This window comes from Pimephales promelas, chromosome 2 (genome assembly GCF_988280905.1).
Source record: "Pimephales promelas chromosome 2, fPimPro1.hap1.1, whole genome shotgun sequence".
Classification (NCBI taxonomy): Eukaryota; Metazoa; Chordata; class Actinopteri; order Cypriniformes; family Leuciscidae; genus Pimephales; species Pimephales promelas.
The window spans coordinates 42,401,992-42,416,211 of record NC_142770.1 but is presented as its reverse complement, the minus strand read 5'-3'; the positions used below and the strand labels follow the sequence as shown (position 1 = coordinate 42,416,211).

The following is a 14,220-nucleotide window of genomic DNA, read 5'->3' as shown; positions in this document are numbered from 1 at the left end:
TCTGTGTTGTGACTTTATTGTAGGTTAAATGATTGTAACTTAACAAACACAAGCTGTTCAGCTCTGGCTGCAGTTCTTGGATCAGACACCAATCTGAAAGAGCTGAACATGAACAATAATAATCTGCAGGATTCAGGAGTGAAGCTGCTCTGCACTGGACTGAAGAATATAAAGTGTAAATTGGAGATACTGAGGTAAGTTGAGCCACAGGATTCACATGACTATAGTGAGGTGCGATGACTGACAGGGCGATGCCGGAGGCAAAAGCGCAAGATAACTTTTGTGAAAAAGTTATTTTGTGATAACTTTTATTTATTTGTTACAACATGGGTATACCATATCAATCCTGTCATTGTGCTATTTTATTGTTGTTGTGTATAAAGGATTATTATGCTCTTAGGGCTAATTAATACCCGGTGGCAACCACCAAAGATTGTCCGATCAGAACAGTAAAGGATGTCCGTTTAGGAGGAACCAGATGCACACACCACTCACAGACCACCAGGGCTGGATTAACCATTAGGGCAACTGGGCTCTTGCCTCAGGGGCCCATGACATCTAATGCCTAGTTCACACTACATGATTTTAAAATGTCAGGCTGAACTGTGCAGTTCACACTACATGACTTGCTCTCAGTGAAATCATGAGTGTTCAAGTTGTTTAGCTGTTCACACCACACAACACAACGTGATTGATCCACAACAGGAGGTAACTCACTACACGAGTTAACAACGCACTACATAGAGATACAACCACGATCGGATGATAAGAGCATATCATTTGTGACTCAATGAGAGCTGTTTCAGTACTATGGTACGGTCTAAATCCTGAAAATAATCAAACAAATAACGAGTTGACAACAACACGATTCTATCTGGTCTAGAAACCATGTTTTGTCACGAAAAACACGCAATAAAACGAACCAGAAATGACGCGAAACTGCAGAGAGCCTGTTGTCTCCAGCAATGCTAACAAACGAGGCACCCACAGGCGTTAACACATCTTTGTTGTCATGTAGATGCACTGCTGCGCTTGTGACAGCATGAACTGAACCAGCAGAGAGAGAGAGAGAGAGAGAGAGAGAGAGAGAGAGAGAGAGAGAGAGAGTGAGAGAGAGAGACCCGTCTCACAACTAAGTCTTGCTCTCTCTCCCTCGCACATATTAATCAAAATAAATCAAGACAATGGCAAGGTCGGAAGACTAAAGTTTCATGTGGATCATTCAGAGATTTATTTTTTTCCTGAATTGCCGCTGGGTGGGAATATACGTTTCTGAACTCTCTCTTCTCCCTTTTCCCAACACATATGAGATGTAAAATGTATACCCTAACATAAAGGTCTCTAGCGCTATATTTTGCCAACAAACTAAAATCGAAACCATGATATGGCTTTGTGCCTTTATAAAACAGCACAAGACTTTAAAGGAGTAGTTCACTTAAAAAAAAAAAAACGTTTGCTGATAATTTACTCACCCCCATGTCATCCAAGATGTCCATGTCTTTCTTTCTTCAGTCGAAAATTAAGGTTTTTGTTGAAAACATTCCAGGATTTTTCTCCATATAATGGCCTTCAATGGGAACCAAACGGTTCAAGGTCCAAAAGACACTTTCAGTGCAAACTGTTCAAAGGGTTTTAAACGATTCCAGACGATGAATAAGGGTCTTAACAAGCGAAACGATCGCTCATTTAAAAAATAAAATAACAAAGTTTAAGTTTTATAAGCTCAAATGGTTGCCTTGCTCTATTCTGTGATGCGCGTTTGTGACTCTCCTGTTCAAACTCGTTTATCAAAATGAACAAATCTTTTTCCGTGTCATTTGGTTCATTCAACGAACGAAATGAACGAATTGACTGGATTGAAGAATTGTGAAGACAGGACAACAGTCAGCCGTTTCACTTTATTTACTGATATTCAAAACAGACAGAAGTCTGAGTAAATCACCCTTATTGCTCTCTAAAACAAATGAGATGTAGCCTACATTCATCGCCATGTGCTTTCTTCAGCACACATATAGACCAAAGTCAAAAATATCACTTAAATGGAGTAAAATTATCAAAATTACCACACAGATAAATACAATAACTTAATACACATGATTTGGAGTAAAGATATTAACTCAAAAGCAACAATTAAAATTAAGATTAATAAAGATTGACTGGAGCCATAAATAACTCACTGTCACAGTCCTTCGTCTGCGCCAGTCTGTCTTCGTCATCTGCACTACACTTCCCAGGATCCTTTTGTCTCTACTCCCGAACTCACTCCCTCATCAGCCACCTGTTCCTCGTCTTGATCATCTGTCACCTGTTCTCACCTCATTATGTGTGATTCCTGCTTGTATTTAGTTCTCCCTCATTCAGTCAGTCTTTGTCGGTCAATGTTTGATGTTACCCCGTGTTTGCTCCTGGGGCTCGTTCTTCGTCGCTAACTCAGTTAGCTGGATTTGATTGTTGGCGATTTGCCATGATCTTGGATCGTTTGGTTCTTCGAAGCTCATCCTGGACTTGCTGTCATAGCAACAGGTCCGTGAGGGGCGTAGCAATCATTTCAAAAGTGAGGGGGACAGAATGTCAAGCATTATACCTTTTTTTTTTACAATTGCATACTGCATTTATATTGAATGGTAACACTTTACAATAAGGTTTCATTAGTTATCTATCTATCTATCTATCTATCTATCTATCTATCTATCTATCTATCTGTCTGTCTGTCTGTCTGTCTGTCTGTCTGTCTGTCTGTCTGTCTGTCTGTCTGTTTTACTTAACCAAAACTGTCATTCATATTGAAAACATTCAAACTTCATGCTTTTAAAACTTCTTCAAACTTTCTGGTTAGGCTTTTTTTTTTTAAACTTAACGTTTGTCTACAAACTTTATTAATCTAATTGTAAAGTGTTACCTTATTATATGGTAAACATCATGTACACATGTTACAATTCAAGTGCAACGCTGCATGATTCAAGCAAATAAGTTAGATAATGGCAGAAAATTAGGCAAAGTTATTCATCAATGACAATGAGCAACCAAATTCAGATGCCACATTACTTACAGTTCTTGACTTTTTTGCGAAAAAAGTGTGAAGTGTTTTTTGCCGTTTTGAATTAATTTCGACCTTCGACGATGGATTCAGTGCGGGTGCGAGCACGGGCGTGTGGTGATGCACGAGCGCGAGTGACTGATTACCATGGCAACGTGGAAGTCACTTGTAGATACAGTAGATAGACGATCTTTTCTCTTTGAATTTTAAATCTGTATCTATAAATACACATTGGCTTGCGAAAACCTCAACATGTCGTGAACACTTCCCCTATGAAAAAGTGCGGGGGACAAATTTACATTTTATAAAATTTGGGGGGGACACGTCCCCCGCGTAATCTACGCCCTTCCGTCAGCTTGAACCTGCTCGCGAGCAGGCTTATTTCATGTTAACAGGATTAGATCGCGACTGATACAGGAAGTCCTTTAGCGCAGTGTGACCAGTGGCGGATCTAGAAAATTTTACATGGGGGGGCAAAGGGGTGGCAAGAGGTCTTGGCAGGGTGGCAGGGGTAGACGGTATGGCAATCCCTATATGTGAATTGCTTTAACAAAACAAACATAAAAACACTTTTAAAGTATATTAGATATTGTTTAATCGTGTCCTTACACACTACAAAGGTTTTAAATTCACAACAGGAATAAGCCCAGTGCAGTGTTCAAACAAAATTGTGCATTTAAAAAAAAGTAAAAGTATAAAAAGCTAAATGAAAATTTATTTTAAAAAGTACAATATTTGTGTCCAAGATGCAGAGGACAGGTATAAAACAGCGGACAATACTCCAGCTCTTATTATAATTAAAAAGGTATAATTACAGTCCACAAATGACCCTCCTGGTCTCTCCAGTTTACTGCCTTTCTTTTCCCTCACGCTCTTCCTCCTGTGTACTACTTTTCTTTTTTTTTTTTTTTTTCGCAAAAAAGCTGGCAATATCCCCACTTTTAGCCTTCCTTTTCATGGTTAGGCTCCAGCTACTTTCTTCAACTACTCCCATGCAAAAGTCAATATGTGAAATCTCTGGTTATCCTTACATTACACTGTAGGGCCATGTAGCTACTAAGTAGCTTACAACAAATATAAAATCAGAATTAGGCCTCAAAAGTACGATTCATCTTGGAGAATAATAATAATAATAAACAGAGCAATTCCAAGAGGGTCCCATCGGTGCTCGGGCCCTAAAGATTTATCACATGCACACACCAGTTACTGTATGTTTAGACTACTTAATCCTATTGTATTTGTTATTTCCCCAGTTATAACCTGGTTTCATTTCATTGATTCATTGAGGTCAGGTACCATTTTTTTTTTTATTTATGGTTAATGCATTGTTTTTAAAAGAGCCTCAGTAAAAGATATACTGGTCAAAAGTTTTAGATCAGTAAGATTTTTTTATGTTTTTAAATGAAGTTTCTTCTGCTCACCAAGGCTGCTTTATTTGATGAAAAAAAAGACAAACAGTAATATTGTGAAATATTATGACAATTTAAAATATCTGTTTTCTATTTTAATATATTTTAAAATGTAATTTGAAAGTTGAATTTTTAACATCATTACTGTTGCTGATTACACATCAGTTTTCAGGGTCACATGATCCTTCAGAAATCATTCTAATATGCTGATTTTATGCTCAAGAAAAAGCATTTTCTAATTTCTTTCCCCTAAAAATAAAAAATAAATTCTTACTGACCCCAAACTTTTGAATGGTAGAGATTAATGTTACAAAAGCTTTCCATTTCAGATCAATTCTGTTCTTTTGAACTTTCTATTCATCAAAGAATCCTGAAATAAAAATGTAAAAAACTGTTTTCAACATGGATAATAATCATTAATGTTTCTTGAGCATCATATTATAATAATTTCTGTAGGATCATGTGACACTGCAGACTGATGCTGTAAATTCAGCTTTGAACACAGGAATAAATTACACTTCACTATATATTCACATAGAAAACTGCTGTTTTAAATTGTAATAATATTTTTCACAATATTACTGTTTTTTTTTTTTTGTATTTTTTATCAAATAATTGCAGCCTTGGTGAGCCCAAGAGACTTCTTTTAAAAACATAAAAAATCTTAGTAGTGTATATAATAATATTATTAAAGACATGTTTTTTTCAATGAAATTTCAACAGTATTAGGCTAATTATTAGGTCCATAGACAACTAAAAACAAACAAATATTTAGCAAACAATGTTTCAATATTAATTGTGAAGGGCTTTCACAATGAGGTGAGTTATCAACTGAGCATAGTTTCTCATACTTACAGTAGCCTACTTACAGTTACACAGTAGCTACTTCTACTGTGTTTACGTGAATACTCGACTTGGCATTTTGATATATTTATGTATTCATTTGGCCATTTAGGCGCGCAACCGAAAAGCGAATCAAATGATCGTTCTCCTAACTGGCGATGTGTGTTGTAACGTAACAGCGGAGATCATCAGTTAACGTTATGGATACAAACAATGTTTTATATTTTATTAAGCTGTTCTTGTCTTTACTAAAATCGAAATTAGATAATCAAAGGGAAGAGTGCTCTTAAAGATCACGAGGGAGCGATTTGACCGATGATTTTGGCTAAATGTAATAGACTCGCTGTTTTTGCTGATCCTGAATCGTCTTTAGCATACAATACATTCATTACAAATGTAACGTTAACTAAGTTAAACGTGTGTTTAAACTACACCTGGGGAAACTCACTTCACCTTCAGAGGCTCTGGGGCAGCTCAGTCTCTCCAGTCGGGTTGCAGGGCCACTCCACCGCACCGCCCCACAGCAGACTCGCTGTGTGTGTGAGTGCGTGAGAGAGCCAGACTGAGCGAACGCCGCTCTGCTGCACGTTGAATCAGGGGGAGGGGCTAATAATAGGCTACATTTAAAATGACAAAATTAAATTGTTCACTTTTGGTAAATGTATTGTTTATTTCACTATTTTGAGAAGCGTGAGTGCCAGGTTATTTTTACAAGTACATTTTTTGGATCATCAAAGTTAGGGGGGCAGCTGGGGGGGCAAGGCTCTAGAGTGGGGGGGCACCTGCCCCCCTTGCCCCCCTGTAGAACCGCCCCTGAGTGTGACAGTGTAGCCTAATTTCTGAGATTTATTTTTTTTTTCTTGTGAAACGATCGTTGTGAGGGTGTCGTTTAAATACATTATTATTTTGTTGGAAATGCACATTAATGTTCGATTCGATGTCGGGCTTCAACAACAGCACAACATGTTTGCATTGCCCTAAAATTATTTGCGAGTGGCTTCCATTTACACTATTGGAGATGCGGAGAACTTGATAAGCTTTCTGTCGTGACTCGTGCCATTCACAAAGTTTACCTAGCGTTCTTAGGTTGTTTTTTTTATATTTTTTTTTGCCAACTTAGGGTATATATAATAATTTTTAATGAAGATAATGCAATCATGATGACCATGCCGATTATGACTTACAGTCCCTCAGGCTTAACTTACGTGATTGGTGCCATATACTGTAGACTGCACGTATGTTCCCATCAAGGCCTCAATGAAGGGATTTTGTGAGCAGAAAGGGGGCTTATGTAAATGTGCAGCCAAATTACTATTACAATTTTTAATATTCCAGATTAGTAATATTATATCACTTTTTTTAAAAGGCAGTTGACTGAGTAAAATCTCTTAGATGGTGTGTGACATGTTCCATATCACAAATGCAAATGGCCAGTGCATGACTCAAGAATTTTAAGAGATTCACATTTATGAACATTATTTGAATGTGGTAAGGAAAATTATAAATATCAAACTCATGGTATTACATACACTTATGCTGAGAACTGCATTTTTCCATTATAAAGGTGATTACAACAGGATCCTGCATGGAGACAGGTGTTTTATGACCCCATTCCCTGACCCAAACCCCAGACCAGTTACAATGCAGGACAAGGGCACACAATGACATGAGCTTTGGCCAATAAAGGGAAGATTTCAGGGTCTGAAAAGCCTGAGGGTTGCACCTGACTGGGCCTGTGACATTGCATGTGCCATATTACACAACACTGCCAACATCAGAAAAAGAAAAGAAAAAAAGTTTAATTAAGCCTAAAATAAAAGACAAGACAAATTTGCAAAACTCTATTTGCTTAGAGTTTTATTTCAATAGTTCTTTGTAAAGAAAAGCCAGTTATTCAGTCATCTTTTAAAAAGATACTATGCAAAATCAGCAATAGTACTCTGTGTGAAATAGTGTATTAAGTTTATTTTTGAAGCAACTCTATTTCTAGTGCAATTTTTTCTTTGTCAGGTTCTATTTCTCTCCCTGATTTTTGTTTTTTCAAAATACTCTATTTTCTGTTGAAGACTCATATAGGGAACGAATTTCACCCTGTGTCGTTTGTGTCACACATGCCTCATGCAACAAATAAAAAGGAGAAGTTGTCTTTACACTGCCCACTCCTGTATCACTGCTGTGTGCAGACTCTTAGGCCTTTCTGTACATGTGGACTCCTGTCAGAAATAATAGGCATAAGCACAAGTAGAAATCAATTAAAGCCATCAATTAAATTAAAGTCCTTCCTCCAAAGGATAGTCATCTGAGAAGTTTTCTTCACTCTCCAGTGCAATGTTTGATAACTCATGGCAAAATATTTTTAAATTAACATAAGTTTATCAGTTTTTACTTTCACAAGACAAAGCAATTTATTATTACTCAAGATTTAACAGTTGAAATGACTAAACCAGCTAATTCGGATTATAGGTCTACTTCATTTAATGCAGCAACACATTACTTCACAGTATACAGAGATAATGTAAATCTCATTTCCCAGTGATGAATGTGTTGCTACTGGTCCCTGATGTGGGTCTGGAAGAACTGAACCCAGGGAAGCCCTTCACAACAGGACAATTCACATTCAACCCAAGGGTCAGCTCTTCTGCCAGGGTCAGGAGCATCATTATTATTTTTTTCTCAGCCTTTTTCCTTGCTTTTATAAACAGACAATCATTTATTTAACAGTGCCTTTTAAAAAGAGACTATAGGCCTATAAGGCCTAGTAAAATTACCAGTAGAATATTTTTGTACTTCACTTTCACCATGTCCATTGTGGTGTACTGGTATACACCACACTGGTATTCACCTTTTTCCTCACTTCTTCGTGGGGGGCGCCATAGCGGCGAGTGACTTCCGGTAAGATGCTCTCAACTTCCGTTAAGCAATTGTCGTCAGCTAAACGCAGTTACGAGTGATGGCAAATAGTGGCGGCTCTGGTAGAATTTGTGCCGTTAAAGGCTGTCACAACAGCTACAGAAAACTAAAAAAACTTTTCTGTTCATGATTTCTTTTGGTCCCTGCATTCCATCTACGCTGTTCATCAGTGCAAGATATCCCTGTCACACCACTGGCCACTGCATTCTGCACCTTTCAAAAATCAGAATATAATATAAATAATATATTTATTTTTACATGTATTATTTTTTATAATTTACATTTATTATAGTTTAAATATTGCTTTGTAAAAATGTACTCATGTTGAATCATGCTGCACAGACTATTTAAATGTAACTTAGTTGCTGTTTGTTAAGCCAGGCTAGCAGTGTACGGTATTTATAAATACCCACCTTCCACAACACAGCAGCAGCATGGCTACAAGACCTACCAGGGCCAGCTACACAGGAGCATCCAGCTGTTTCCACTACTCCGTTAGTTTGTACCATAACCCACGCGATGTGATTGGGTTTATTTATTGTCTGACTGGGCTCTACCTCCGCTTTTAAGAAAGTGAACTGCTGATGATTATGGGACAGAATTCGACCAATTTTATTACTGTGTAAGTAATTGTATGCCTTCGTGCTTTTATAATTTCTAAGCTCCTCGCCGTCGACACCCTCAGACAAAACAAGATAATTAATTATGTCAACATATGTGACTGCTGGCCATTGACTCATATCATCAATCCAGGAGGTGGCGCTTGTTAGCTTCGTAGGATGAGGGACAGACAAAGTTATGTTGTTTACGGTCTTCGTTAAATAGTCTTGCCCGTGCTGCCACCGCGAACTAATGTTACCATTGCTTGTTGCCATTATGGATATTGCATATATATAAAACAGATTACAACCTTCGTTTCAGAGCTGTCCAATAACGCCTAAACTAAACGCGTCAACATGCGAACCTGAAGTTTCGAGCATCCTGCCAACGCGCACGCGCAAAGCAGGACGGGTAATTTCGCGTCCCGTGAAAAAGGTGAATAGTGTGGTGACTCGACATTACAATGAACAATGAAGTAATTATGAAATTAAAAATAAAATAATAATAATAAGTTATTAAAACATCTAACATGGCCACCACAAACGCATTAAATTTTTAATAGCAATAGCAGCGTTGCTGATCACTGGTTCTGCTATCGATACATGTCCCCTTTTAAACCAACGCGAGAACGCGCAGTTATCTCAGATAACTCAATCCAGCGATACTAATCATAAACAACAGGTGTGTTCGAAGAACCCAATTAGCCGGATCATGATTAGCACGATGATATTATCTTGGATGTCTCATTTGATCTCGGATGTTTTAAGCAACGTACGAAGAACGAGCCCCTGGTCCCTGTATCTTTGCATGTATTTTTGGAATTAAATTCATCTTCGTGTTCATCTGGACTCCTCCTGTTCTTCTGCTTGCACCCGGGCGTGACAGATTGACCGACCCTTGACAGTGACAGCATGGGACTTCTCCTAACCCCGGCACTCACCACCCTCAACCTATTCCAGGACGGACGCTCTTCTGAGGAGTATGTTGTCAGGTTCCTGGAGCTCTCTGCTGGGGTAAGTTGGTCAGATGACGTCCTAAAGTCAGTCTTTTGGCTGGGTTTGGACGATCATCTGTACCAGCAAGCCCCAGCAGCAGCGTTTCCAGAAACCTTCACCGGATACCTGGACCATGTGTTGTGGTTGAGTGGGTCAGCCTTCACCGTTGGTGAGGCTGAAGATGACAGCACCACTCAACCACACACACCCACCATCATCACCGCACCTGCCATCATCGCCCACCAGTCAGAGCCCTCTTCACCGCTGGCCCCGTCCACCCTCCCGAGCCTGATCTCCCCTCACCGCTGGTTCCGTCCTGCCCTCCCGAGCCTGAACTCTCCTCACCGCTGGTTCCGTCCAGCTCTCCCGAGCCTGAACTCCCTTCACCGCTGGTTCCGTCCAGCCCACCCGAGCCTGAACTCCCCTCACCGGTGGTTCCGTCCAGCCCTCCCGAGCCTTAACTCCCCCCACCGCTGGTTCCGTCCAGCCCTCCTGAGCCGAAACTCTCCTCTCCGCTGGTTCCGTCCGGCCCTCCCGAGCCTGAACTCTCCTCTCCGCTGGTTCCGTCCGGCCCTCCCGAGCCTGAACTCTCCACTCCGCTGGTTCCGTCCGGCCCTCCCGAGCCTGAACTCTCCACTCCGCTGGCCCGAGACCGTCCAGCCCGAGACCATCCCTTCTGTCCAGCGGGAGACGGTCCACGCCCCGTCTGCCCCTAATCCGGGGACTCAGCCCAAATATATTTTTTTGGGGGGCCCAGTCTCCCAGCCACGGCCGCCTGAAGAGTCCTCACCGCCGTGGCCACCCGAAGGGCCCTCACCGCCGTGGCCGCCCAAAGGGTCCTCACCGCCGTGGCCGCCCGAAGGGTCCTCACAGCCTGCTCCGCCACACCATCAGCCTGCTCCGCCCTGGCCACGCCTTCAGCCTGCTCCGCCACGCCCTCAGCCTGCTCCGCCCTGGCCACGCCCTCGTCCTGCTCCGCCCTGGCCACACCCTCTTCCTGCTCCGCCCTGGAGGCTTCCTCCTCCAGACCACGCCCTCCACAGCCTCCAGGGCGCTCACCCCCCCTCCCCATTGATGTTACGGCGTGAAGTCACGCCTACCGGGAGGGGGGAGTGATGTCACAGTCCTTCGTCTGCACCAGTCTGTCTTCGTCATCTGCACTACACTTCCCAGGATCCTTTTGCCTCTACTCCCGAACTCACTCCCTCATCAGCCACCTGTTCCTCGTCTTGATCATCTGTCACCTGTTCTCACCTCATTATGTGTGATTCTTGCTTGTATTTAGTTCTCCCTCATTCAGTCAGTCTTTGTCGGTCAATGTTTGATGTTACCCCGTGTTTGCTCCTGGTCCCTGTATCTTTGAATGTATTTTTGGAATTAAATTCATCTTCGTGTTCATCTGGACTCCTCCTGTTCCTTTGCTTGCACCCGGGCGTGACACTCACGTCTTCGCGACACTCTTCTATAGCCTGCCTAAAGGACTGGCTCTTGACGGCCCATAAAGTCATTAAAGAAAAGGTTTAAATATTCCATGTGCCTACAGCGGCTCAATTATAAGTTTATCAAGCGACGAGACTACTTTTTGTGCGAAAAAAACATAAATAACGACTTAATTCGACTATTCTATTACTTCCTTATGGGCGCATGCGCGAGAACTGAGACGAGGACGTTCTTCTCCTTCGACTAATTTTTGTTACCGGCTGCTCCGCTTAGGAGTATTACCGCCACCTACCGTATAAGATAATGATCCATATATAAGGCGCTCCGGATTATAAGGAACACTGTTGTTTTTTGAGAAGATTAAAGGCTTTTAAGTGCACCTTGTAGTGCGGAAAATACGCTAATTGAAAAGCATATGTACAGCGCGCATCTTCCTCTGCTTGTAAACAGAAAGTTTTGCGCTTCCAGCTATATCAGCACATCATCAGCACATGGAATATTTAAACCTTTTCTTTAATGACTTTATGGGCCGTCAAGAGCCAGTCCCTTAGGCAGGCTATAGAAGAGTGATCCAGCTCTCAGATTCAATCAAAAATATCTTTATTTGTGTTCCGAAGATGAACGAAGGTCTTACAGGGTTGGTACAGGATGGGGTTGAGTAATTAATGACTTAATTTTCATTTTTGGGTGAACTAACCCTTTAAGACGCAGTGGGAACTAAATACCAAACTCGCCAAGCTAAGCGCTGCCGTAACTAGTACAAGACCAGATGGCTCACACGACTGGTTCAAGCAGACAAAACTTCGGAACCTGGAGTTGTGTTTAGATCCAAACTGTAGAATCTGACAAAAGTGTGTGGAGAGGACCACTCTGCTGCCACACATGTCCTCCAGGAGGGCACATCTAAAAAGAGCCTGGGAGGAAGTCACGCCCCTGGTGGAATGTGCTCTGATGCTAAGAGGAGAAGGCAGACCACGCACCTCATAAGCCAGTGAAATAACTTCTGTAACCCAGTGGGAAATTCTCTGCTTTGATGTGGCAAGCCCGTGGCGGCCAGCACCAAAACATACCAAGAGCTGGTTGGATTTTCTCCAACAACTAGAGCAATCCACATATAACTTCAATGCCCGGACCGGGCAGAGCAAGTTGAGCTTTCTGTCCTCCTCAGAGACAGAAAGGAGAATGATGGAAAGAGCGAAGGTTAACAACCTGAGACCGGAATGCTGTGGACAAAACTTTGGGCACAAATCCTGGTTTCAGTCTCAAAGTCACTCTGACCAAGCCAGGAGCGAAATCAATACATGACTCACTTACAGAAAAGGGTTTGCAAGTCCCCCACCCACTTCAAAGAGGCCAAGGCTAACAAAAGAGTAACCTTGAGAGTCAAAATCCGCTCTGGAGCTGACTCTAAGGGCTCAAAGGGGGCCTCCGTTAAGCCCTCCAAGACGACCGAGAGGTGCAGGAGAGATTCCAGGGGGGCGTACTGGCTTAAGGCACCTAACCCCACGCATAAAAGCTGAGACTAACCTCATTTTTTCTCTATGAGCAGCAATAGCGGCAACATACACTCTAAAAGTAGTAGCGGTTGCTCCAGAAGCAAAATATGTGAGCGCGATATGTGAACAGGCCCAAGGCGAGCTACCACCACCAAATCAGGCCACAGCTAATGATAGCTCTCGAGCGACGTGTTGGATACCCCTGCTCTAAAACAATGTGAGAATAATCATTTTGAGCTTGTAATATGTGTTGTGTCTGAACGCGTTCAATGAACGATAGTTAATGAACTCGTTCATATTTTGGGCGAACGTGAACTGAACGTAGCCTTCTGTATTACTGCCTGATGAACGTTACAGAGAACTCGTTCATTCAAGTGGCTGTTTACCTAGGAGCGAAGAGGCATCGTAAGATCATTTAAAAGGGTTTTATGAGGTCGGTGAGGATGGTAAAATCTTACATGTCTGTGCAAACTTTGACCGTCGATAAAATGATATTTATCTGTGGTTGTATATGGGCTGTGGCAATAATAATAGCCTAATAATAAAAAAGAAGCTCGCAGCAACATATGGAAAAAAGAACTATGAACTAGTTTATTTTTGAAATATGAACTGAACTAGTTCATTTTAAAATTTGTGAACTGAACTTTGAACTAGTTCATGTAATGAACTTGGTCCAACAGGTTGATAAGAAGGTTTGCTTTGATATGTGCAAAGTCAGTAATTTGCCTGAGACACTATGTGTAGAAAGAATTATTTGTATTTCAAAAGCAGTAATTGCAGTAAAAGTATAATAAAAGGGAAATGTGCCTTTCGGGGAAAAAAACATTCAATATAATAGTGTTGTATAAAGAAAATAAGAAGCAAATTTGACTATCATCACAAAGATGTTGTGTATAAGAAAAAGACAGAAAGTTTGTAAAATTAACTTCAACTGTCAGAAGGACAGCTTATGAAGAACCAATCATGTACAGAAAGGAATGTTCAAATTCAGAGGAACAGTTCAGAAGAAACGTTAATAATAAAGATTGAAAAGATTGGATCAGTTGTGCTCCATTTTTGCAATACTTAAATACAATTTTTTTTTTTTTGGAATACTTGATGCGGCCCGGCCTGACCCAGACTCTATCTCCAGCGGCACCCAGTTAATTTGAGTTTGAGACCCCTGGTTTAAAGCTAACGGCCTCTGATGAGCCACATGCATAACTTCCAAATTTCGGGGCAAGGATGCCATATCCTGCCCTGAAGCTGGGACAGCAGATCCTCCCTGACCAGAATCTCCCAAGGGGGAAGTTCCAGGAGAGGAACCAGCTCTGAGAACCACAGCTGGGACGGCCAGAATGGGGCTATATGTAGGAGACAAGCTCCACTCTCCCTCAGTCTGGACAGAACTGCCTGGATCAATTTGACAGGCGGGAATGCATACAGCCTCCGCATCGGCCATGGGTGAGTGAATGCATCTATCCCCAGTGGTGCTGGGGGGCTCAGGGAGA

General features: G+C 41.5%; 3 protein-coding genes across 6 annotated transcripts in view; all 3 read left to right on the top strand.

Moving 5' to 3' along the window:
- The window catches only part of LOC148997438 (protein NLRC3-like), a 131,135-nt gene that overhangs the window by 38,266 nt on the left and 78,649 nt on the right, over window positions 1-14,220 (top strand). The window lies entirely within an intron of this gene.
- The window catches only part of LOC148997439 (uncharacterized), a 118,770-nt gene that overhangs the window by 65,435 nt on the left and 39,115 nt on the right, over window positions 1-14,220 (top strand). The gene's annotated exons all lie outside the window — the stretch shown is intronic.
- The window catches only part of LOC148997440 (NLR family CARD domain-containing protein 3-like), an 85,836-nt gene that overhangs the window by 38,469 nt on the left and 33,147 nt on the right, over window positions 1-14,220 (top strand). For 2 of the 4 annotated variants that reach the window (XM_089122501.1, XM_089122503.1), the window contains one exon: window positions 24-194. In XM_089122501.1, coding sequence (XP_088978627.1) covers window positions 24-194 — 171 coding nt within the window. Of the gene's footprint in view, window positions 1-23; window positions 199-14,220 lie in introns of those variants that run through there. The other 2 variants (XM_089122502.1, XM_089122504.1) reach the window with 1 other exon arrangement.